This window comes from Geospiza fortis, unplaced genomic scaffold (genome assembly GCF_000277835.1).
Source record: "Geospiza fortis unplaced genomic scaffold, GeoFor_1.0 scaffold26, whole genome shotgun sequence".
NCBI classification, from domain to species: Eukaryota; Metazoa; Chordata; class Aves; order Passeriformes; family Thraupidae; genus Geospiza; species Geospiza fortis.
This window is the reverse complement of record NW_005054425.1, coordinates 1,058,659-1,084,889: the sequence shown is the minus strand read 5'-3', so window position 1 is coordinate 1,084,889 and position 26,231 is coordinate 1,058,659. Positions and strand designations below refer to the sequence as shown.

General features: G+C 42.9%; 1 protein-coding gene across 1 annotated transcript in view; it reads left to right on the top strand.

The window, feature by feature from the left end:
- Positions 1 to 26,231, top strand: part of KDM5B (lysine demethylase 5B) — a 45,752-nt gene that overhangs the window by 3,954 nt on the left and 15,567 nt on the right. The window contains exons 4-17 of the mRNA XM_031061735.1: positions 4,443 to 4,577; positions 8,391 to 8,484; positions 9,650 to 9,753; positions 11,199 to 11,357; positions 11,903 to 12,022; positions 12,476 to 12,634; positions 13,098 to 13,279; positions 16,027 to 16,189; positions 17,163 to 17,282; positions 18,892 to 19,086; positions 19,634 to 19,815; positions 20,555 to 20,679; positions 20,992 to 21,142; positions 25,110 to 25,224. Coding sequence (XP_030917595.1) covers positions 4,443 to 4,577; positions 8,391 to 8,484; positions 9,650 to 9,753; positions 11,199 to 11,357; positions 11,903 to 12,022; positions 12,476 to 12,634; positions 13,098 to 13,279; positions 16,027 to 16,189; positions 17,163 to 17,282; positions 18,892 to 19,086; positions 19,634 to 19,815; positions 20,555 to 20,679; positions 20,992 to 21,142; positions 25,110 to 25,224 — 2,004 coding nt within the window. The remainder of the gene's footprint in view (positions 1 to 4,442; positions 4,578 to 8,390; positions 8,485 to 9,649; positions 9,754 to 11,198; positions 11,358 to 11,902; positions 12,023 to 12,475; positions 12,635 to 13,097; positions 13,280 to 16,026; positions 16,190 to 17,162; positions 17,283 to 18,891; positions 19,087 to 19,633; positions 19,816 to 20,554; positions 20,680 to 20,991; positions 21,143 to 25,109; positions 25,225 to 26,231) is intronic.

Here is a 26,231-nt window from a genome sequence, read left to right as displayed (position 1 = left end):
TAGACAAGTGGTGCATGTAGGGTTAACTTATTTTTTTAGCTCCTCCCCTCCCCAGGCAGTTAAAATATTCCCCTCCTATATGTGGCAGACACAGATTTTTTAATGACCTGAGAGAATTCACAGAAATAAGCTGGATTTAGCTCACTTTTCACTCTAATTGATTTTTTTTCCTGACAGTGTTGTCTTTCAAGTGGGTTTGTTTTACAATACGTTTTTTGAGTACCATGTCAAATGAGATACTTTCTGGCTTCCTTTCACATGTTTTTATTAAGTGGTGCTTACCCAGATTCTTCTCGTGTAGGTGTTTGTTGCTGTGTGTCTGTTCAGTGTTTTCCGGGTAATCTAAGCACCTGAGCTGTGTTTTTTGAGAAGCTGTGGCTGTTCAGTGTGACAGCTGTCAGTTGGAGATGTGCTTCCTCCTTCAACAGCCTGTTGAGAGAAGCTCTTCACGCAGCTCTGGTGCTCATCCAGACAAGATTACTGCTTATATTCACTGAGTCTTTTGATTTTTTTTTCTTTATTTGGTAATACTTGAAATAGTCATTGCTTTCTTTCCTGCAAAAGCCAAAAATATGAAATTATGTAGTTTCCACTAATGACTGTGCCATAACTTTAATCTCATCTAGATCTGTGTATAGCATTATCTGTTTGTGTGGCTTCAATACATGTTAAACTGGCTTCAGGAGTTATTTTGACAGATATTCCAGCTGGAGATATTTCTATCTACATGCTGAAATAATGAAACTCTCTGGAGCTGTTCAGAGGGGAATAGACCAGAATAGCATGTTTTCATTAAAGCTCATGTTCAGTCCAACAGCAAAAATTCCTTAACCCAGCCAGTTTCTAATACCCAAAGCAGCTCTCCACAGGGGGTATTTGTTTTCCTCTTATTTTGAGATTGGACTAGACAGGCCTTGGGTGTCCCCAGAGTAGTTGCAGTGAACCTGTTGGTGCTGGCTCCTGCCACCTGTACCTCTCATTCTCAGCTGTAGTAACTGTGTGTCATCCCGGGGAGTCACACTGAATGCCTAGAGGGACAAGTGCTCCCTGCATGAACTGAGTGTCCAGGATCTTCTGTCAGTGCATCTTCTGTGGTGCATTGCCCAGATGTTTCATGATTTAAAGTGCAGCTATGTTTTGGGGCCCTCGAGGTGGTCTTACTTCTGGTTTTCAGTGAATCCAGCTGACTCAGTAGTTGTGCATCTGGTCTCTTTTCCAAACTAAGGCTTTAGTGACTTTAGTGAGATTCATATTTCCAAAGATTTGTTTGTGCCTCTGATAAAGATATTTCGGTGTAAGACATTTTGTTGCTATAGGACATGAAATAAAACAACGCGGACACACAACTCTCTAAGTTATAAAAAAGGGAAGTTTAATTTCTGACTCTAACATTTATAGATTTCTAAAAGTGACAGTAGGTTAGAGGATGACAGTGCTACCTCTCCAATGACACTGAACAAACTAACAATTTATTAAATTTCTTCTTCTCCATAAAAAAATACAAAACAATAAGTTATTTACATAAAGTGTGTGAGAAAGTTTGTTACAAGAATATAAACATTAAAAAGTTTAGAAAAACTTAAAAAAAACAAAGCAACAGACATTTCTCTGGCATCTTCATTGTTCCTGGAGGACAGTGAGCACCTCTGGAGCTTGGTGGGGTTTACCCTCCATGGATGTGTAACGGGTAAACCAGTTGTATTCTGCAAGTACAGGGACCCTGACTGACTGGCTTTTGTGTAAATTACTACCAGTTTAATTACTACTGATAAATGTCTAAACCTGGAGGAGATTAATTGTATCCCTTTCCTCCCCCCAATCTTTTGACTTCCTGCAGTCCTTGTGACCATCCCTGCGTTGTCCTTTGTCTGCTAAAGGAGCTGCTCCTTTGTGGCTTCAGCTGAGGGGTTTTCACTCGCTCTCTGTCATTGCTGAGAGTTCAAGGATCATGTGTGCAACCATCTTATTGGAATATGAGGAGATCATGGTCAGAGTGTGTGAGCTTCTGGGGAATGGTTGATGGAAGCCCAACCGCACCAAAGCCTGGCTGGGATGAGGGAAGGACTGCAGAGATGGCAGCTCTGTCCTTGGTTGGAGCCAATTGATCATCAGTGCAGGAGTAAAGGAAGGACAAAGCGGTTCTCCTCCTTAGAACTTAACAATTCCAGGTGTTCTCTTGGTACAGCTGGTACTGTGATTAACAGCCATTCCATACCACTGCCTTTGCCTCCGGTCAGAGAGGCACTGGGAAGTGTTTGTGCTTAAATAGGTGGTGAAAAGATCATTATTTAGGAAATGTCTTCTGGTGTTTTTTAAAGAACAGTGAATGCTCTTTTTTGTGGGGTTTGGGGTTTTTTTTTGTTTGTTTGGGTTTTTTTGTATTTTTTCAGCGTTTTGTGGGTGAGGTTTTTGTTGGTTTTTTGGGTTGTTGTTTTTTGTTTTTTGTTTTTTGTTTTTGTTTTTTTTTTATTGTTTTTGTTGCTGGGGTTTGGGGGTTTTTTAGTTTGGATTTTTGGGGGTGGTTTTCATTTTTTGGGCTTTTTTTGTTTTGTGCGTGGTTTTGTTTGGTTGGTTTGGTTTTGGTTTTGGTTTTTTTGGGGTTTTTTTTGGTTTTTTTGTTTTGTTTTGTTTTGGGTTTGTTTGGGCACTGCACTGAAGTGAGGCACAATCTGTTGGTTTTCAAGGTTTTCTTACACTTTTGTTTAGGAAAAGCTGTTTGCCTTCTAGATCTTTGTTTTCAAGGACCATATGTCCTCTATTATCAGAAGCAGTAGAAACTCTTTTTTTTCTTTTTTTCTGATAATTTTGGTTTTCACATGAGGAAATGAATGATTCAAGGACTCAGATTTTATAGAAGTTATTTTCTGTTCTCTCATTTTCAACCTTTTCCCACTCATTTGCTCTTTCTGCTTGTCCATTTTCTGTTCTGAGAAATTGTTATTTTTTGCTATCTTCCACTGATATTGATGTCACATCATCTTCTTTCATTTTTGGTAGATGCCTCATCCATGGAAACATTTAAGGCCAGGTTGGATGGATCTCAACCTTGTCTAGTGGAAGGTGTCCCTGCCATGGGACAGGGTGATCTTTAGGGTCCCTTCCAACCCAAACCCTTCTGCAGTCCTTTGGTTCTGGTTCCAGCAGGAGCTTTAAGGCTCTTGTGAAGAGGCAGCTGCAGTGCTCTGGGGCTCCACACCCAACCTTTGAGCATCAGCCAGGACTCGCTGGTTGTGTGCATGAGCTGCAAGGTTGAGTGGTACTGTGCATTTAATGCTGAAATTAAGTCAGCCATTTGCTTTCAGAATATAAATCTAGATTTTACAAAGTCTAAGACTGGAGGCAGTCTGAAACAAACAGCAGTTCTGGAGGTTTCTTTGGTCAGTATCACAGGCTGTCTGTGGGTGATGGTTAATGACATCCTGCTGCCCTTGACTACTGATACTGCTTTTTTGTTAAATACATAGTTTTTTAGCATAGACTTCACTTCTAAAATAACACTTTTTCCTCCTTTTCCCTGCCCCCTCCTGGCTGTCATTTGTTTCTGAAAGTCTGTTTTCTGTCTATAGAGCATCATCATCCTCACACCACTGCAGTGGTTCTCTCTGTCCTTTACTGCTCTCTCTTGCTGAGAAAATGCTTGTGATGGGAATAGACTAACAGAACTGGGGAAATGTGGATCCAGCAATTTCATGAATTACTTCCTGGCAACATGAGATTTTTTCTGTCTGTAGGATTGTTGTTTACTCATTAAAAACTGTTACATTTTGTCTGCAGTTACTGAGTGTTGTGTGGCTTGACAAACGGGGAATTGTCACTAATTATTCTGTTTCTTGCCAGAGGTATGCACAGTTTTCAGCAGTTAAGTGTATTCATTCAGCAGCTTGAAAGAACTAAAACTGTTCTTGAATATTTTCCCTTCTGCCCTTAATTTAAGCAGCAGTTGTCCTCTCCAAAACATGGAAAGAAGGGAGCTCCTGAAATGTGTGTAGTACAGAGCTGTATTTCAGTTAGGATAGGGATGTTTGATAGGTTGTAATTTACTTTTATATTGCTCTGTATGTTGGCATGACAGCCATCCAACCTTAGGACACTTCAGCAGTTCCAGAGTACTGGTGACCCAGTCTGCAAAGCCCCATCTGCCAGAAGAGTTGGGCTTGGTATTCCGCACAAAAATGTTTGGTGCTCATTAACGCTTAAAGGATGACTTGAGCTTTATTTAAGATCCATTATTGTGGCTATTGCAGCTGTTAAACTGATGAGAAAAAGTAATGTTGTGCCTTGTTCAGATAAGTAATGTTACCACTGTCATACATGCTGTTTATTAACCCAGCACAGGAATTATTAGGACCCTCTCTGTGTTCTTTCCATGAGCCAGGAAATTGTTCTACACTGTTTATATTGCAAGGAGAGGCAGAAACAAAGTAATCAAATTGTCTCTTTAGTGCTTGCAGAAGCCGGATCTGAGCAGTGACACGAAGGACAAGGAGTACAAGCCCCACGACATCCCACAGCGGCAGTCGGTGCCACCCTCAGAGAGCTGCCCGCCCGCCCGGCGCGCCAAGCGCCTGACGCCCGAGGTGAGCTGGGGCAGAGGGCACCCTGAGCTGGGCACTCTGTGTGTGTGTGTGTTTGTGTGTGTGTGTGTGCCTAGGAACAGGTGAGCTGGGGCAGAGGGCACCCTGAGCTGGGCACTCTGTGTGTGTGTGTGTGTGTGTGTGTGTGTGTGCCTAGGAACAGGTGAGCTGGGGCAGAGGGCACCCTGAGCTGGGCACTCTGTGTGTGTGTGTGTGTGTGTGTTTGTGTGTGTGTGTGTGTGTGTGTGTGCGCCTAGGAACAGCTGCTTCACTGTATCAGGGCTACCTAAACACGTAGAGAGTGTGAGAAACAACTGCTCACTTTGGAAATTTAAATAGGTTTATTAAACCTTAATAAAAATACAGTAGAAGGACTACATAAGAAAGAAGCTGCAGTGCTGGAAACTGCCCCTCATGGATACCACATGGCCAGTTCATCTTCAAGATGGATGCTCAGTCTTTTATACCCCTGGGGGTTACATCAGCCAGCCCTGGCCCCTCTCAAAGTCTGTCAATCAGCTCTTCTTTGCCATTTATCAGTGGAGACTGCTTTCTTGTAACTGGATTGGGGATCAGGTGCTGCCATGCTGCACCCCCTAAGCACCAAGCTTTTCCATTCCCACCTGCCCCAGGTAAGGGACACACTGCAGCCGTCTTTGTACCTGTCCTGGACAGCCCAGGCTGTCTGATGGCAACAATACAGGGGGGAAAGGGAACTATGGGGAGAACAGAGGACATCTAAACTACAATAACATAACTATATTGACTCAATAGTTATATTTTAATTGTGAGAGCCAATCATCTCATTATCCATCTATAACAGAAATCGTAAATAATGGATAAGAATTGTCTGATATTTTACCCAGTGTGTTACTGAGGTTTGGCATTCTGGGAGGCTCTGCTGTGGGGACTGTTGCTGAGGTTGTACAGTAGGGTTATGCTTTCAGCATGATGTAGATACTGTGGGGCTCTTAGACTAGAATACAGGTGACAAATCCTGGAAATGAAGCAGCTTTGATCTGTTGTTCCTCCTCCTTGTTCTCTAAATGTACCAGGAGGTTTCTGTACATCGCTCATGAGTTGAAGCCAGCTATTAGAGCAGGGAAGATTTTGGTTATAACATCAGCATTGTTATAATTCATTTTTCACTCTTGAGTTCTATCAATTTGTATTAATTTACCCTTACAATATAAGATAAAAATGTATACCATCAAGTCAGTGTGGTTTTGTACGATCTTACACGTCTCTAAGAAGCAATGTTTATTTGGATAAGCATGAAATGTATTGGTTATATGTCAATATCTTCTGTGAAGACATATTTTAGGAGATCATGTGTCTCCTTTGTTGCTGGAACACAGCAATGCTTTGGCTCCAGCCTTTCCAGCCTGATGATCCTATCTCCAGAGAGTTCCTATTTCTTTTGTTTGAACAGATGAAGAGTAGAGGAGGATATTCCCAGGAGAGGGTCTGATTAGTGGTGACATCATGAGTTAGGAAGGTCACAGTTTGTTTCAGACTCTTATTAACTCCCATTGTTCTGGTCTTGGTCTTTATTAGTACTAATAGTACAGCTTAGCTGTTGCAAATTCTGCCTGTAATTATGCTTGGTTAATGAGATACAACTAAGGGTTTCTAAAGCTTTTCCACTCAAATACCTGGTTACAAGTGGATTTATAATTCTGAGCAAACTTCAGTAGTTTGGGCTGAAACTTTCCATTTGAAGTATCTCCCTGTGGTTAAAGGATTCTTGTTCTCATGGATCCCTTAGGAATTGACAGCAGGACAAATATACACTAAAATTCCAGCTGTTTCTCTGGCAGTGGTCTCAGATGGCACTGACAGAGAGAAAACATTTTTGACATTTTGTGGGAAACCAACACATTCTAAGCCAAAAGGCCAGGCTCCCCTCTCAGCTCTTGCCCCAAGCACCACTGATGTTGTGTACCTCATTTTTGTGGAAAGAAAATCCATAATTAAGAACATAACTGGAGCACACAGCGCGAAGGCTGAGTTGAGCAACAGGGACTGGCTGGCTTAGCCAGGAGCTGTAGTGTTTTAAGACAGTAATTTCCTAAAGTTAAGATTTGTTAATGTGAATTTTGCTGTTCCATATCAGTGCAGTCAGAGAAAGTGATTAAATCCATTTTATTCAACGTTGAAGCTTCAAGCAGTTTGCATTTGCACTGATCTGGTTGGAAAAGAGAAATATTTGGTTCACATTTCAGTTTTTTGCTCTAATGAGATACACAACAATTTATCAATGTCTTAAACTGTGAGTCTTTAATTCATTCTCATGTTTGCCAGTTTGATGTTTCCTGCTTTTTAAAGGCTGACCATAAACATTTAGAAGAAGTGAGCCCCACAGGGAAGTACTGTAAGTTATTGTGGCCTGTAGGAAAAGCTTTAGTTTGCAGTTGTGAGACACATACAGTTTTCCCTTACCCTTTCCTACCTGGTGAGTAAACAGTCAGGAGAAAATGTTCATAATGAGAAAGGAAAAGGGCAATGACTGTCTAGGCTGGTTTTGAAATGCAAAGGCTTTAAGTGCTTGATGTAGAGCAGTTCAGTGTGAAAGACCACAACAATGCAGGGGAGGTAAAAGTGAGATGACCTGATGTGATAAAAGGCTCAGGCCAGACCAGGAGCTGCTCTTGTGAAGATCAGTATCAGCTGAAGCACAAAAGGCGAAGCTCAGAGGAGCTGAAGATGCAGAAACTCGGTGTCTGTCCCTGCACTTGAGGTTCAGGGCATGCTGGCCCTGAGGCAGAACTGCTGCACACAATGAACAACTTCTCTTGGTGCATTTCTTAAGCAATGGGACCTCCGAGTGGTCTGATGGAGACATTTGGGAAAAGAGAACATGAAAAGTGATTAGGAAATAATGTCAAAACCAGCTCTGTAAAAATCAAAAAACCAAAAACCCCTAGATTGAACAACAGTTCCCACCCTGTGGAGTACATGGGACTGTGTCCAGTCCTGCCTTAGACCTGATCCACACATCCCATCTTCTGGGCTTCAGAGGGTGGCTGAGAGTGGAGAAACCTCTTGTAACACTGAGGGATTTGAGAATTGTTCTCCCACCATCTCAAAATTTCAGGGAAAAAATGAAAGAATTAAATGGAAGAGCATTATTCTGTGGTGAAAGTTCCAAGATGTACCAACAAAGGTCCCTGCTTTGACGACTGGAGCATGTTCTGCTCTTCAGGATCAGGAGTACAAGAAAATCTGTGAAAGCACTGAGTTCCTTGTTCTTTGCTCCTTAATGCATCCTGTTGGAAGCAAACTCAAATCCTGGTATCATTATTGACATGGACGTTTTGGAGGATTTACTTTCCAATCTTCCATGTTGTTCCCTGCATCATTTCTCTCTGAACTACTTGTAAATAATTGAAGACAAGTATTTCAGAACTCCATGTGTCTGTTTAGATTTAGTGGTTTGTAAGTATCAAATGGTTCTGAGTTTAATTGAAGTCCTCAGAGTCTTTCTGACTCTCACCTGTCTGCCTTTTTCCTGGAATGAGGCAGGTTACAAGTCTTGAACCCTCGTGGTACCTCAGAGAGGTGTTTGTGTCTCACACAAGGAATCATGAAGTGGTTTGAATTGGAAGGGACTTTAGGAAATGTTTAGCTGGGACTCACAGAGCCAGCCTTTCCCACAGCCAGCTGGAGATTCCAAACTCATCTCTCTGTGCTTGGGCAAGCAGCCAGATCAGCTGGCAGTGAGCATCTTCCCAAACACAAGTGGCAAACCAGAGTCTTCCAGCTAAGGATGTTACTGAGGGGTTTTTCCTTGTTTTGTTTTTTCCCTTTTTAAAGGCAACCAATGTTAAAAGTGAGACTGATCCTCCAGAAGCCAGAACTCACAATCTGAGACGCAGAATGGGCTGTGCCCCTCCAAAGAGTGAAGGTGGTGAGTGAAGCACAGCATAAATGCAGTTTCTGTCATTTTGCACAAATGTGTTTTAAGAGCAGAACTAAAATTAGCATTTGGGACTATTCAAAGTATTTTATTTATTAAAAAAAACAACTTTTAGTTAATTTTAAAATTGGATTTTTTGATAAAAAGTTCTTTTATGGGTTTTAAGTATTTTTGTGGGAGGGTTTTCTTGTAAGTGATTGATGTTTTCATTTGAAGTAAGATGATATTTTCATTTGAAAAAGACTTACACTTCTTTAAACTTGGGTGTCTCTTCTGGAACAATCAGAAATAAGATTGGAGCAATGTTTTTGTTTTGTATTTTAAATGACATCAGTCCATGAGCTTTAAATAGAAGAAACTCCTTCAAGAATGTATCAGATATCAGACACCTTTAGGAAGGAATTTGGACTTAAAATCTGGAAATTTAACTAATGAAAGCAAAATGTAGTCTGTTTTGAGCTTAATGATAAAGTTCTCATAATATGATTAAATTGCTGCTATCAGCAGTCCTGAGTCTATTCTCTACCTAAGAAATAATTATTTGAGACTAAGAAATAATATTTAATGCCATCAAACAAAAAAATAAGCTTATTGATAAATAATTTAGCCAAATAAATACAGGAACCATTTACAACTACTCAATAATTGAAATTACTTGAGCAATCTGTCACTCTCATTTGTTCCTTCAGAATCTTTTTTTCAATAATTTGTTTAGATTATGTTGTTTTGTAATTTGAAATTTTTTTCTTCAAGGAGTCTCTAAGCACTAGCCTCCCTCCCCCAAGAGTAGAAGGAAAGAGCTCTTAACAACATTCTTTAACCCCACATGGAAAGAAAACCTTAGCTGATAAACCTGCTCATCATTCAATTAAAATGAATTGAAATGGCATATAAAGTACTGAAAAGCTGTGGGCTGTGATAGCCAGTGCTGGTTTGTGGGGGTTTGCTGGGATTTTTTGGATAACACTGGCTTCTGGAGGCATTGCAGGAGTTCAAGTCTTGCCTAAACTGACTGAAACAAGTGTAGGGGGGATAACAATTCAGCAAACACCTTGGTATGATGCAGTCTAACAAGCAATAAATAAAACAAATAATAACAAAGAATGCTAAGCATGGAAACATTTTGCAATGCTCTCATTTTTTTTCCTTTGCCCAGACAAGGAAATGCGCAGTGTGGTGAAACTCCCTGAGAAGAAAGAACTTTCTGGGGAGCCAGAGAAGGACAAATCCAAAGCCAGATCTAAAAAACCCACCAATGCTGTGAGTACCCCCTGCCTTCCTGCAGCTGCATGTTGTGCAGGCATTTCTGGATTTCTCCAGGGTGTGTAGTAAAACCTGCTGTCACTTTGTCACATGGAGGACTCCTGTCTTCTTCCTGGAGCCCCAGGCTGAAGCACAGCAGTGTTTGTACCTGCTGGAATATCAACACTGCCAAAGCTTCCTGATTCACAAAGCTGAAAATGGCAGCATGGTTAAGTTTCATTATCTATAACTAAAGTAACTTGTGTTCTGCCTCCAAAGTACAGTCTCAAAATAAGCATTTTGAAAGCATAGTCCAGTGGAAGTGGTTCTTGTGTGAGCTGATCCCTCCCCACTGCTCTGTAACTTCAGGGGAGCTCTGGGCAGGCTGTGGCACATGGCACTTCACAGACCTGCGCCTAATTCCACAATTTCAGCACTAAACTGGAACCTTTGTTGTTCAAATGTACCTTAAAAAACCAACCCTGTTCCTGCTCCAGCTCTCCACATGCCACCAACTATCCCCCAAAACCCCCACCTGAAGGCAGTGGTAGTTGTCTCATTTTTGAGAAGATAATGCTGAGATTCTTTCTGCCCATGCCACGAGTTGGGTCCCTCCTGAAACCAAACGTGTTCTCATTCAATCCACACCTGTAGCTGGTACCTGAGAATGAAGGGTGCAAATACCAGGAGCCTGACACCCTCACCCCCAAATGAAAGAAGCTTGTGGGGAGGAACAGGAGATGCTGCTGCTGCCTTTTTTTTTTTTAACAACATAAGGCAAGAGATTCTGTCTGTCCTCATGATTCTGTTCTGTGTTTGGGAAGAGACTTACAGGCTACTGCTGGTGAGAGTTGGGTGTAGGACAGGCAGCAGAGAGCCCATCCCAGCTTGGAGTGCTTGTGCCAGTTCCTTGGGGCTTGGGGGCTGCTCTGTCAGAATTAAGAGCTGCCCCCCTACCAAAGCACCTCTGGGAGGCTGGAGCCTTCTCTGGGGAAAATAAGGAACATCCCCAGCAACAGGAACTCCTTTCTCCAGATTTCTGTTTTCCAAGGCAATTGGTCTCAGAGGGGAATGAAACACCTGAGGCTGTACATGGGAAAAGGGTTTGTGAGCCCCAGCAGGTGTTGGATTATTCCTGCCCAGCCCCAGGTGTTGGGCTGTACGTGCCAAGGCCACAGTGCTGCTGATGTGAGCTGTCCTGGCACTTGGTCAAGTCTTCTGGCATTTGGGGAAAAAAAAAAAAAAACATGGAAGGGCTTGCAGCTCTTGTGGTCTTTTCTTAAATTACAGAGGGAGGTATTTAAACTTCTAAAAGAATATTCAGGGTGTGTTTGTCTCATTTCCATTGCGGAGATAAAGTAAGAATAATATTTGGGAAGTGTCACAGATGGGAATTACCAAACTGCTTTCACCCTGAGTTACCTTCAGCTCTCCCATTGCTCCTGTGGGATTCTGTGTTGCAGGTGGATCTGTATGTGTGTCTCCTGTGTGGCAGTGGGAACGATGAGGACCGACTCCTGCTGTGTGATGGCTGTGATGACAGTTACCACACCTTCTGTTTAATTCCACCCCTCCATGATGTTCCCAAAGGGGACTGGAGGTGTCCCCAGTGTCTGGCTCAGGTAATCTGACAAATCACTGCAGTAAGGCCAATCGCTAATTTGTATTTTGTGGGTTTTTGTAAACTGATCACAGGAATAGAAAATACAATTTGTTGTTATTTAAGGTTGTGCAAACAAGGGGATAGAGGTAAAACTAAAATGAAGACTGGGAAAAGCTGACACTTACTGTTTTGAGCCAAAAAACAGTGTGCCTTTGAAGAACATTTTGGATTTTAACTGACACCTTTTCTCTGTACTTAAAATTGGAGTCTCACTGGATGCTTCAGTGTGGTGATTTATGGATCTTATCCTGCTTAGCTCTACTAGAGTAAGGAGAAATTAGGCATGTTAATTCATTAAGGTTTATGCAGATTTATAAATAATTTTTTTATTTTGGCGAATTAAGCAGAGTTTCTTCTTCTGACTCTGCCCTTTAAGAAAGAGTTTTCATTTCAGTGCTGTCCTTCCTTCTTACTGCTCAGAAGCTGTTACAGGGAGCCCATTTGTGTAAATCTGAGCACAGTTGTGTTAATGGGTTATAGAAACAATTTCCTTTTCGCTTGCAGGAGTGTAACAAGCCTCAAGAAGCCTTTGGGTTTGAACAGGCAGCACGAGACTACACCCTGCGCACGTTCGGGGAAATGGCCGATGCCTTCAAGTCAGACTATTTTAACATGCCAGTACATGTATGTTCCTGCTTTATCCTCGTGTTGTGTACAGTTCATTTTGTGTGGTTAGCTAAAATCGGTAACTCTAGGGAGGGAGGAAAGGAGGGATTCTGGTTTTGAATTGAATGAAATCCCAAATCAGAGGTTCTCATTCACATCAGCAAATCCTGGTTCTTGCTGGTTCGTGGTTTCTTGTTCCACCAGCTGCTTTTGTTTTATTTTGTTTTTTTCCCACTTTACAAGAAGTGTCTGTAGGGAAGAGAACAGTGAGTGTCAGGCACTCCTCAGAGAACAGGGTAGCAGCATCTCCTGGAGCCACATCTCTGCTGCAGTTGTTTTTCTCTTGTTGAAACAATTTTAAAATGGGGAAAAGTTTCAAGCTAATGGAGGTTCCTCTCTGAGACAGCTTTGATGCATGTGCTTCTCATTTACTGATTCCTCATACATACTCCCTTTTCTTCTCATACCTAGATGGTCCCCACTGAGCTTGTTGAAAAAGAATTTTGGAGACTTGTCAGTACCATTGAAGAGGATGTGACAGTGGAGTACGGAGCTGACATTGCTTCAAAGGAGTTTGGCAGTGGCTTCCCTGTTAGAGGTGGGAAGTTTAAAGTTAGACCAGAAGAAGAGGTAGGTCTTTGAGTTCACTGTGGATGTTTTTATTGCAGTTTTTCATGGAATAGCTCTCCTTGGTTTAAAGCACAATAATTGAACTGGGTTGCAAAGAATTTGTTTTGTGTATCTGGCAGAGTATTTGAAGAGGAGAGCTACACTGGGATTTTGAATAAATAAAATTTGTTGTGATCAGCCATTCAAAGCCATAGGTTTATTCTAGTAGTTAATAAATAACTTCCAAACCAAATAAACCCAAATAAAACCAAATAAAAAAAGTGTCATTTTAACAAAGCAGGTCAGGTCAGCGTTGTGAAAGAAGCAAAGACAATGGAGGCTTTAGTCTTTGAGTCATTGACCTGTTTCTTATATTCCTCAGTTGGGAAAAGTGCTTCTCTTCTATTCCTCTTGAGAAGTTTTATCTTCTTGGGTTTTTCCCTTCCTGTTGTATAATCCTGTGACTGTTCTGTTCGATTTTCAGGAATACCTTGATAGTGGCTGGAATTTAAACAACATGCCTGTGATGGAGCAGTCTGTGCTTGCTCACATCACTGCAGACATCTGTGGGATGAAACTGCCCTGGCTGTACGTAGGAATGTGCTTTTCCTCATTTTGTTGGCATATAGAAGACCATTGGAGCTATTCCATTAACTATCTGCATTGGTGAGTTTGAGGAATAACCCAGTCTAGGAAACAATCTCCCTTTCCTTCCCTATTCTCCTTAATTAGTGGACTAAAAACAGATTTACAGAGCTCAGCCAGAGTAACCTGCTGTCCAGTTGCAGCAGGGTCAAATCTGACAGTGTAATTCCTACATTGATTTACTTTTGGACAAGAGGTCATGTTTTGGAAAGAGACATCCATTCCCAGTTTTAAAAAATCCATGAAAGATGCAGCAGATACTCCATCAAATGTTTTATTATACTCAATATAAACTAAAAACCATGCGAGTTTTCTTTTAACAACCATCCAACTTCAGCTTAGCAACTCAGTTCCGGCAGGTTTTGTCTGTTGGATGGATCATGCTGTCATAAATCCTCTCATCAAGCCAACACTTGTCAGCTGTAATCAGGACAGATCTTTGCCATCTCTTTGATATTCTAAATAGACTGAACTCCTTGAACTTCTCACCTTACAACAGCTTTTCTAGAGTCTGGATTATGCTTGTCACTCTTCCTGAAACCTGTCAAGCTCTTTCTCTTTCCTAGTTCATATGAGTATTCAAGCAGAATGGTAAAACCAATTCCAGCTGCTGTTCAGTAGGTGTTTTTTGGTTGGTTATTCAGTTGCTGCTCCTTGAAATAGCAGCTTCTGCAGTGCAGCCCAAGAGCCAGTGACTTAATTCACTTGCTTTCATGGTGCTTACTGTTAAAAAAACAAATGTTTGAGTGAGAGTGAGCAAAGGAGTGACAGCATTACATGGTAAAAATGATCTTTCTTGTCATGCATTGCTGCTTTTTTTTTCTTTGTCTGAGTCTTCAGTCAGACTGAAAACTGTGGGTGGAAGAGGAGATTGCAGCACAGATTTAATTTCTTCTAGGAGAGTTTCCCTCACTGTTCATAGAATGTTCTCCATAGTGTGCCCCCAATTGCATTATTGTCTGCAGATGGCCTGAAAGGTGTGTCAGTGCATACAAGTTCTTGTGTATACATGAGATACATCCAGATGTAAAAAGTTGCTTGACTTGCTTTCAATTTATTTATTCTCCATCCAGAAAGTCCTTGATGTCCTTTCATTTGCAGATATTCTTCTTCATTTCCCTTCCATGCAGAGGTTTAAGTCTGCATTGAAGGGCAATGTGCATTTGAGGTTAAAGCTGTTATTGGCCTGAGCAGTCTGAACAACCTGCTTCTGCAGAGACAGTGCTCCAAACTGTGAACCAAAAACTCCAAAAAGCAGGACTGGTTCTTGGGAGAGTCCTAGGAATGGTGTGTCTATCTTCAACATTCCCATGTGTCCTGCCTGGTGCAGTGTTGTGAGCAGCTAACCCCAAGGGACTCAGGCTGCAGCAGCAGGGCTTTCCTAGGGTTGGAAACAATAGTAATCCTACAGAACTCTGAATTCTGTGTTGGTTCTAGAAATGGTGAAAGGGAAAAAAAACCCACCAAACCTTTGCTCTAAAGATGATTGGAAATAAATAAAATGTCAGTCTTGGACAGAGGAAGAATTGCCATCAATGCTTCTAGTATTTGTACAGGCAGGAAGCAGAGCAGAAAGACCTGTGACCTCCACTGCTGCTCCCTCAGGCTCCTGGCACCTCAAGACCTGCATTAGAACTGTCTGTTACTTGTTCCCCTGAGTCCAGAGATCCCCAGTTCCAATATTCTGCTTCAAGTTTACACAGTTCATATCTGTTATGTTACCCATTCCTCAGTGCTGGCATCTATCAGGGAGCAGAACTCTTGGCTAGCCCAGTCCAGACACAGAATGGTTTTTAGTTGCATCTGTGGCTGGTCTTCCTGGATTCCTAGAGTTGGCCCAAGATGATGGTCAGGCCCAGGGCTGCAAAGTCATTTAATACTCTGTAGAAACTCCTTGTGTGTAACTACCCCTCCACAGTCCATGCTGCTGGCTGTCCTGTTCCCCTGACACAGGGGCTGTGTAAGTACAGGAATAAGCTCCTAGGGATGAGAGATAGACTTCTGGGTTCACACTTCACCTTTATCTTTTGGAATCCTCCCAATTGCTTCATGATTGATGGAAGAAAAGAACATTGTTGGGTCAGTTTTAGTCTGCCAACTCTTCAGAAGTCTTGGAATAAGGTGATTTGTCTGTTTTCCTTTCTAAATACCTTTTCTAAGTTCATTCTTTCTAAGGCCCTGGAGGCATTTTTGTCTCAGTGCTACAGTGAGCCAGTGTCAGTGTAAGCTTGTAACAGTATCTGCTGGAACACATCTGCATCCCCTTAATTCTCTCAGCTGGCTTGCATCGAGTGCTGAAAGTTCTTTGTTCCTACTCTGGATATGGATTTTTTTTCCCTTGAAGTCTTGCATAATTGGGAAGTTTGATTTCTACTTCCTATGTGTTGCTTTTATGACAGCTATGCATAAGACAGAAAGAACTGGCTTTGGTTGTTGGACCCAAGAGGGAGTTTGTGTTCATGGGAAAAGACAGGCAGCTTATGTTTTGGAGTTGTGCTGGAATCAGCAGAACTTCACTGAGGACTTCTTCAGACTTTTTCTCCCCCCCCCACAATATTTGAAGTACCTGCTCGGAAGTGTTAAAAGGCAGTTAAAAACAGGTCTGGAGAAGAGGGACCTGTGTAAAATGTGAAGATTCAGGAATGTACAGAACCTTTGCATTCCTTCCTGGTGATATGCCCCTCCTTTGACATGGTGTATTTTAAAGCAGAAGACTAAAAATGTAACTTAAGTTTGCTTATATTTAACTTTTTTTAATAATCTTGCAGGGGGGAGCCTAAAACGTGGTATGGAGCCCCAGGGTACGCAGCTGAGCAGCTGGAGGATGTAATGAAGAAACTTGCTCCAGAGCTATTTGAGTCCCAGCCAGATCTCTTGCACCAACTTGTCACCATAATGAACCCGAACACTTTGATGGCCCACGGGGTGCCTGTATGTGTCAGACTCCTGTGCTACTCCCCCAACCAACCCTCTTTGATTGGAACTCTACTTAAAGTTGATAATTGAAGCCACTTTTATTACAGAGGTGGTGTGGTGGTTTCCATGTGTGTTGCATCTTCCTTACCCACTAAAATGTGCCAGTGTGAACAGATGGGCAATGGAATTATTGCCTTTGGAATCGACTGGCAGACTCTTCTCTGGAGATCCATCTTGGATATTTCTATTTCTGTGTCTCAGCTGAAAGGTTTAGGCTTTACCTTTGGAACAATGGCAGGAGCTCTTGTATGTCTGTTCAGTCAGACAGTTTTTTTGGCATAGAGTTTCTGTCAAGGCCCCAAACCCCATTCTTCCTTTATTTTGTCATCCACATTCTCTTATTTTTCCTGGATAAGTCCTTAGGTATTTAAAAAACATTTTTTCATCAGATTTCATCTTATTCCATACTAAGTTATTCATGGGAATTATGTCCCTTTACAATTTAATTGGCTTTTGATGAGCTGACCTTGGGACTTAAAGGAAAATCTGGAAAAAGCAGCAAAATTTTTTGTCTCCTATGGTAGCTTACAAAATGAAAGGATGCAGGATGACTTGCCTGCTTTCATGCTGACTGTATGGCCCCAAGAGTCTTAGATGAGCAATAATATGAATGTTAAGGTTCCCAATTTCTCTTCCCCTTCAGCTGCACATTGGAGAGAGCTGGATCTGTGTTGACCCTAACCCTGAGGTGTGAGGAGCACAAGGCCCAGGCAGCCCACTTGAAACTGTTCAGAGAGGGATGTGGCTGAGTGGAACGCAGGCTTCCCAGGGTTTTATGTGATACTTTATCAGCTGCCAGTTGTAATTCTTGGGCTTGTGGTTTAAACTCTCAGAAGTCCTCACAGAAGTTACTGTGAGTTGGAAATCCATGTTCTCCTCACCAGGTGTGTTTGGGTGTGAGCTGACACTGGCCTGTCTGCCCCTCCAGGTGTACAGAACCAACCAGTGTGCAGGGGAGTTTGTTATCACCTTTCCCAGAGCTTACCACAGCGGCTTCAACCAGGGCTTCAACTTTGCTGAAGCTGTGAACTTCTGCACCGTGGACTGGGTACGTTCCAAACCAGTATTTTCCCTAAGTGAGCAGTTCCAAAGCAGTTCCTAGCTGCTATATAGCTCTGATTTATTGCTGATGCACAAATCTAGGCCACAGATCAGAAGGAGCCTGTTACTGTGTTTGCTGAAGGTTTGTCATGCACTGAACTGCAGGCTGCCTCTGGTTCTGAAGATTTAGTTTGGAATTATGTATCAGGGCTGATGTAGTTATTGCAGCAGGAGGGAGGCACAGTCCCATGCGTGTCTGGAGTATGAGATGCACCAGTGTTGCTCATTTTTGTGTCCCCAAATTTCATCTCAAATCAAAAGCTGGAATGATAATATTTCCTAGTTTATTGCACTGGGAATTCTCTAAGAGGTGCTTTCTGCAGCTGGAAACCAAATCCAACTTGGATATCTTTTCTGCTTTAGCTTCTGTGATAAAGTTAGATAATACATGTAGCACATTAATAACAGTTAGACATTGATAGTCCTCTTGTGGGGGAAAAAAGTTGGAATTGCAAATGTGAGAGCATCCTTTTAGGTAACAGAGGTACTCTAGTTTTTAGGGAAAAACACCTTAATGAGAAGAGAACAGAAAGTTCTCTAGTTCAGATGGAAGGTTTACAGAGCAGTGCATCATTCCCAGTAAGCTTCACTCAGCTCACTGAACTAGCAGAGATGGGCACACATTACAGTTATCAGGTTAGAGTTATTGAATAAGATCTTGTCTTTTTAAAAATAAACAGAAATTGAGGACAGTTGCGCCTAAGTTACAAGTAATTTTACCTTCACAGAAAGTGACCCAGACACACGGTGCTGTCTGATCTCACAAAGGTTCTTCTAAGCTTCTGATATTTCAAATTACTTCTCTTGTGATTTTTTTTCCCCTCAAAAAGGTCTTGGCTATTTGTAAGTGTAGCCCAAATAAAACATTGCTGGATGTAAAAAACATTACTTAGAAGAGGGAGATGACTAATATTGCAAGAAAGTTCTTTGCACTTGACTGTGCTCACATGTCAGTTGGTTTGGTTTGGTTTTCCTCTTGTCCTTCTGTGAGTTTCATACTGGGCCAAACACCTTGTTGTACTCTCAGCATCCCTGTCTGCCTGCTGTTAAAATGGAGCCGACTGACCTGCCCAGCTCAGGATGAGCTGTGTGCTGTGCCTGCAGCCAGTTAGAGACATCAGTGCTCCCTGAGCCAGCAGTTTCTCATGCTGCAGCATGGTTCATGTCAGCAGGGGAAAGGCCCAGTCTGCCCTGCACCTGCATGGGATGGGGCATCCCTCAAGTGGTGGGTACAGGCCAGGCTTATATACTTGTCCTTTTGATGCTTCCTTGGCCTCGGTGCATTTTTATCTTGGATCTTCCTGAGCCCACTGCGGTTTAGTCATTTAGTAGCCTTTAATTACAACCTCTGCAAGAGACACCCATAGAGTCCACTGGGAAAGAGCCATAAGAATTCCTGGTGTGCACAACTTGGGATCTTGATTTCTCTAGTTTTACACTCTGAAGTATGAATGTTGTTGCTGGAAGGATTTGTCTGGGGGCAGTTTCTGGGTAGTAGCATACAGAGGGATTCCCTTGATGTCCTTTCCCAAGTGCACCCTGTGTCTGCCCCGCAGCTCCCCCTGGGCCGGCAGTGTGTGGAGCATTACCGGCTGCTCAACCGCTACTGCGTCTTCTCCCACGACGAGATGATCTGTAAAATGGCTTCCAAAGCAGATGTCCTGGATGTTGTGGTGGCATCTACAGTCCAGAAAGACATGGCTATTATGATAGAAGAGGAGAAGAGGTTGCGTGAGAAGGTTGATAAACTGGTGAGTTGTGGGAAATGATGGTTTGGGTGGGAAGGGACTTCAAAGGTCATCTCGTTCCATCCCCTGCCATGGGCAGGGACACTTTCCACTAGACCAGGTTGTTGCCAGCACTATCCAGCCTGGGCTTGAGCACTTGGAGGGATGGAATTCATTATAATGAATGCAGTAACAGTTGAAACAGTGATGTGAGAACATGCTGGTTCTTGTACTGGGGTGTCAGAGGCTTAGAGGTACTTAGTCCCTTCCTAAGTTGTGGATTTCAGAGGAGCACCTGGGTAAAGAATCATTGATCATGCACCTCATTTTAGTACCTGCCCTTTAATGTTGTTCAGAATGTCACTTTAAAGGTAATATTTGTGCTTCCAGTCATTTGGTCAGAAAAGCTGATTTTTTCATTAACCAAGATTTCTGTCTACCTGAGTTGAATATCTTATATCTAAACTTCATTATTCTTTTGATAAATTCACCTTTTGATGTTTTAGCTTGGAATAGCCTCTTCTTTGGAACAGTCACTTTTTCATTAGGCTTTGATGTGACACTCTTGCAGGGAGTGACTGACTCGGAGAGGGTGACATTTGAGCTGTTCCCTGACGATGAGCGACAGTGCCTGAAGTGTAAAACCACCTGCTTCATGTCAGCAGTTTATTGTCCCTGCAAACCTGGGTTGTTGGTGTGCTTGTACCACGTTGAGGACCTCTGCTCCTGTCCCACCTACAAATACAAACTGGGGTAAGCTTGAGGTAGTAACTAACACCATGATCTGGAGATAGTATTGTGTTTGTAGCTACTGCGGTTTGGTAATCTCTGCTGCCAGTGGGGCTGCTCTCTGTTTCTGTTTCAGTCCTTTGCAAATCCAGTGCCCCCACAACAATGGGACTGTTTTGTGCTCACACACAAAGCCTCTTCAGCATTCAGCTCTTTTTGCTCTATAATGGCAAAAATTGTTGGCTAAGTTAGTTTGCATTTTTATTTTTAGCAACCAGGTCATTGTCCCTTAGATTCAGTCCTTGCCAAGGAGTATTGTTTTGCTTTTTGGAGCTTTCCTTCCCGTTGTTAACTTTGCTGTGCTCTTTAGTGTATCTTTTGTCCTACATGGCTGTAGCTTGCTCTAAGACAGTGTCCAAACTCCTTAATTGTCCCATAGAAATTGCTTTTTGAAGCAATCACAACATTAAAATTATCTCAAAAGGAACATGGTGTGGTTGTAAGGTCTTAATTGTGTAACCCTGAGTGCACAGAAGCTTATTTCTGTGTTGTACTGACCAACACATCTTAGAATTACCAAATGGTTTGGTCTGGAAGGGACCTTAAAACTCATCTCATTCCATCCATGCCATGGGCAGGGGCACCTTCCAGCAGTCCAGGTTGCTCTGAGCCCCATCCAACCTGGGTCCTCGTGCTGGTGCCCTCGTTGCACCGTCGTGCAGCCGCGGTGTTGCGGGAGGTTTGAGTCGTGTGCTGCCCGCAGGTACCGCTACACCCTGGAGGAGCTGTACCCGATGATGAACGCGCTCAAGATGCGCGCTGAGTCCTACAACGAGTGGGCTTCCAACGTCAACGAGGCCCTGGAGGCAAAGATCAACAACAAAAAAAGTGAGGATTTTACCTACTGCCTGTAGCACATCATTTAAAAGGACTATTTTTTCAGTGTTTAGTTTCCAAACTGTAGTAACTCTTTTCTTATGTGATAATCAAAAGAAATCATATATCACTTCATGTTTTTAAGTAAATATTTTAGCTGTTACAGTCCCAGAAATGATGCTGTCTCTGTGTGACAAGACCGTAAATCATTTTGACACAAAGTGTAACTGAAGTAGAAATAGAAATACATTTAATGTGTTGTGTTTCTAAGCCTTACTATGGAAAATCCATCACAAAGGGAGACTTAACCTGTCTTCCCAACAGGTCTCATCAGTTTCAAGGCTTTGATAGAAGAATCAGAAATGAAAAAGTTCCCAGACAATGACCTGCTGCGACACCTCCGGCTGGTGACTCAGGATGCAGACAAATGTGCCTCGGTGGCCCAGCAGCTGTTGAATGGCAAGAGACAGACCAGGTAAGTGCCACTCCATGTGTGCAGCAAAATTGGGCCACCAGAGGTGGATGTCAGTGGCCAGTGATGGGTGCTAGTGCTCTGCAAGACTTAAAAATTAAAAGAATCTTTGTCCTCAGCAGAGCTGTCTTTGACAGGGAGATCCAGCTTTACTATATGCAATAAGTTAAACATCATGAGTTTTCAAATCTCTTCTTCCTCTGTGTTTGACAGTTTGTAAATTCATTCCAGTGTTCCCCGAAAAGACAGAATGGTGTGGTATGTCTGACAAAGTAACGCTCAGCAAGATACAGTCCCCTTGTCTTTGTGCTGTGGGCACTGTAAATCTGTCCATAGAGCAGGTGTTGTGTTCATTACCCTCTGTACTGTGGAAAAACAATGTGCCTTAACTCCCTGAGCTGCTGCTGGTGGGAATGTTGTACAAGAGCTCTGAAAAAATACCTGCTCTTTACATTGAATCTTTTAGACAGGTTATTTGCTCAAGGGATTTGAAGTAAGGCAGTGTTCTTTGTGAACTGCCTACCTGGTCCTGCTGGCACTCCATGTCTGAAATAAGCTGAAAAGAGCCAGAATAGAAGACTAAGGCCAGTTCTCCTCATTGCACAAGTCTAGTTGTGCCTGTATTGATATAGGAGCCTTTCTCGAAGGATTCACTAATTACCATCTTCTGTTGTGTCATTCTTCACCCATAGATCCCAGACTGGTGTGTGTTGGAATTGACCTTAAAGCTCATCTGATTCCATCCACCCCTGCCATGGGCGGGGACACATTTCACTAGACCAGGTTGCTCCAAACCCTGTCCAACCTGGCCTTGGCCACTTTCAGGGAGGGGGCGGCTGCAGCTTCTCAGGGCACCCTGTGCCAGGGCCTCCCCACCCTCACAGAGAACAATTCCTTCCCAATATCCCATCTAACCCTGCCCTTCTTCAGCTTAAAGCCATTGATTAGGGCACTCAGACTCATCATGGGCACACTGAGCCTTGCAGGATGGTGATTTCTAAGAAAATGTTGGGTTTATGTGTGTGGAGAACAGTATGGTTCATGTCCACCAATCTTAAGTGTGATGTACTTCAGAAAAAATTGATTGTCATTTGTTCCATTTGGAGAATTTTCACCCATTTCTGCTGCTTTGAACAACGTGGTGTTTGTTGGAGGAGTTGTCTTTTGTGCTGGTGGAACTGCACATGTGGTTCCTGCATGTCACCTGCCTCAGCAGGGGTCACAGAGCTCCTCACTCCTGTGCTCTTGCAATACATTGAAGACTGACTTGGAAGGACTTTGGGGGCAGAATGTTCTGTCACACTGTCTGTAGCTGAATATTGCTGTCACACTTAGACATGTTTCTTGTTTTCCTTCCTGGTGTTCCCTCTGTAAGCCTTTGTAGTAGGAACTTGATAAAAATTCACTTTTGCTGTCCTGCACACACAGGAGGATGAAGCCTCTGTCACAGCAACATAAAAATACTGCAATAGGGAATGAGAAATTCAGCACTCCCACAGGCATGACTTCTGCCAGATAGGGAACTTCCAACCTAGAGATTTTAGGCACCATCGTCAAAGGACTTGTCCACTTCTGATCTCCTCCTTCATTTGATGTTGAGCCATCTGGCATCCCCAGTCTGTGTTCTCCCATCCCTCGTGCTTGTTCAGGTCTCCCAGTGCTGAACTGGGAGCAGCAGCCAAGCCCTTCCCAGCTCCTCTGTGCCAGATGGGTCCTTCCTGCACTGAATGTGTCCCTGACTTTGTTTAAACTGAGGATAGCTGGGAGCAATTCTTATTTTCATCTCCTTGACTAGGTCTGTTCTTTTGTCACCATGAGAGGCTCTCAGCCTTCCTCACAGCTGGGCCTGCCAGCTCCTGCAGCATCCCAGACTGTGACAAGTAATTGACCCTGTGCAGCTGCTGTACACAGTGTTGGGCAGTGCTTGCATTGAGATTCTTATTTGCTCTAGAAGAGGTTTTAGTCCTTCTCTCACAATTTCTTCTTGAATCTTTTTTGGCATGTTTCTGGGAAAAGTCCAGTTTCATGTCTTCATAATTTTTAGTTGTTTTAAAACCTGTGTTACTTGATTATTTTTTTTCTTACAAGGTTGAAGTGGGGAATGCTCACAGCTTTTGAAGGAAAATATAAAGAAGATAATTACCGGCTTAAAATCTTAATACATGTTACATCACATGCAGATTGATATGCCTGGAGCTCACATCTGCAGGATGCTTGACAACCTCCATCACACCCAGTGCCAGGTGTTGGTTAGGAAAGATTCTGGGTTCTGCCAAAAATTTGATGTGTGCTTTTGGCAAACTTTATATTGTGGACTGAGCATTTTGGTCTGATCCTGATTTTGGAAGAGTCATGCAGGAGACTTGTCTCCTGTAGGAAGGTTGTTCCTGTCAGTCACAGCAGTCATTGACATTGGGGGATCTTCTCCAGTGCAGTAAACACAGCAGTTCATGGGGAGAAGACCAGGACAGAAGGTAGTAAATCCTAGTAAATCCTGTGACTCCTGCTCACCAGCTCCTCTGCAGTACCTGAAGAGATGCAAATGTGCTGTACATCCCTGTTTGCTCTGGTTGTCTTGGTGCTGGGGGATTAAATACTCACAGCTGCTGGCTTGGAGATGTTCTGTGAACATCTGAATGGGGCTGGAGCACAGTGTGGCCCTTGTTCTCCTGGCTCTGGAAGGCAGCAGTGTTCCTGCCGTGCTGCCCTGTTTTGCCTGTCTATCCCCTATCTTCTCTAGGTCTCCTGAGGCCTGTTCTGCTCCTTAGAGTCTCTGAGAGTTTGTGCTTGGAGACCTTTGGGATTAATAACCCTGGATGAACATGGGTTTGGCTTCTGTCTATGGTTTTTCTTAGGCTCATGTAATTTCTGATTTTCAAAAACATCTTGTGACAGCTTTGGCATTTAGATATGTATATGTATATAAATATTTATGTATTTAAAAACTTGTGCTTTTTCTTGGAAGACGCTGTGGAGCTTACTCAAAAACCGGTAGAACAAAGCAGGCTGTAAAGAAACCTGTGTTGTACCTGAGGCTTTGAATTCATTTTATTGTTCAGCTGACTGTGGGCTTTGGAACTCTCAATGTGATCCTGTGTATCCGTTAAAAATACCTATTTTTAACACGGAATGGTAAATTAAAATTTATTTTATAGAGTTCACATTCCAGTCATGCTGGCGTATCCTGCTGGGCTGTTCTCCTCTTTTGTATAAATAACACACTGTGGATTCAACTGGAGCCAGCATTGTAAGGGATCTCTTTCCTTTTCTGTTCAGGGTTCTCAGACCTCATTAATACTGGCTTGAGTTTAGAGAGGCTTTTAATATTGGGCCATTTGTTAACACTTATAAGCCACTCATTTGCTACAAAGCTTTTAGATAAAAATAAAAATGCTGATTTCAGTGTAGAGAGGATTTTTCAGAAGTGCCTACACAACCTGTCAATTTAAAACCCATTCAGAATTGGGATTTGTTCTCTTTTGGTGTGGACATGGGCAGAGCTGACTACAATAGCTACTGCAACATAACTGAATAGTTTATCCACAGCTGCTTTGTGTTCTGGAAAAAAAGCTTAATTTTATTCCATAATAACCAGTGCCCTTCCAAGGCTGAGTGGTTGTTCCAGAATCCTGTTTAATATGAATGTTTCAACAATAGCTCGTTCTGCAGTGGCATACTGAGGTTTCCCACGTGTGTGAGCCCTGGGCTGCTTGGATGCATGTGAATATTCTGCTATTCCTGAAGAAGGCTTGGCTGACATCAAATCATAAGCAGATGTCAGGGAATCAATAAATCACAGAATGGTTTGTGTGGGAAGGGACCTTAAAGCTCATCTTGTTCCACTCCCTGCAGAGACACCTTCTACTAGACCAGGTTGCTCCAAACCCTGTCCAGCCTGGCCTCAGAGTTGATGTTCTGATGTTTATTTTTCTCTTTGGTGATAAGCTGAAGGCTGAATGTGTCATTGCAGGTACCGCTCCGGGGGAGGGAAGTGTCAGAACCAGCTGACGGTGAACGAGCTGCGGCTCTTCGTGAGGCAGCTCTACGCCCTGCCCTGTGTCCTCAGCCAGACACCACTGCTGAAGGTAACTGGGGAAGCCTTGGGAAGGGAGCAGGAGCATTTACAGAGTGATGGGTTTGCACTGCCTTCATCTCCCATCTCGCTGTTTGCTCCAAGAGTTAATACTGGGCACTGGCAGGCTGGGGTGACTCGTGCACATGGGACGCAGAAGAAAGGAGCTCTGACCAGCTACTGTTTGTGGTCAGCAGAGTTTTATACTGCACTGGCAAATCAAACCATTCATGTTGTGTGAAGGATTGTAGGAGAAGGAGCAGGATGACCTGGGTAACTACAGTTAAAAGTTTGGGGTCAGTTAACTGCTCTGCTCTTACGAGTAAAGCCAGGTTAATCTGAGAACATTCAAACTCCCCAGTGCTCTGAGGGACAGCTCTGTCATCCTTTCCACTTTCCTTCTTTGTTAATCCAGAATCAGCTTTCTCAGTCTTGTAATTAGATCCCTCTTCGTGCTCTCTAACCACATTCCAGGAAACCCCACAGATGACTCCAGCCAAACCCAGCCGAAGCTGGCCAAATCCTCTCTCTAGCAGAGAACCTGCTGCTGCCTGGAGTCAGATCACTTTGAATCCCACCACCACCAGCTGTGCTGGTTCTGTGCTCCCCACATGATGAGCCCTCAGGCAAACTGAAAGTAATTCAAGGTCTTGTTTCAGAATTTACCAAAATGTTCCATATCACACTGAGGGGTAATTAAAAAAGAATTCTGTGCAGCTGCAATTCCTGTCTTAAAGGAGAAGGGCTTTGCATATTCGTGACACTTGAAACCAGGAGATGCCATGTCCAGTTCTTGAACTGTCCCTCAAGTATCCACCCAACACTGAGACACCAGATGGTGCCATGGAAATGAATGGGAACAAACCAGTTCTACTCAGCTTTGACTGCTGCTTTGGAAGCTTTATCTGCCCTGCATTGTGTGCATCAGATTCGATGCAGGCCTATTTACAGTTATTTGTTTGTAGCACTGAAGCTGTGAAGTTTTCTTGCTGGTTGAAAAGCAGAAATTTGGAAATGCCA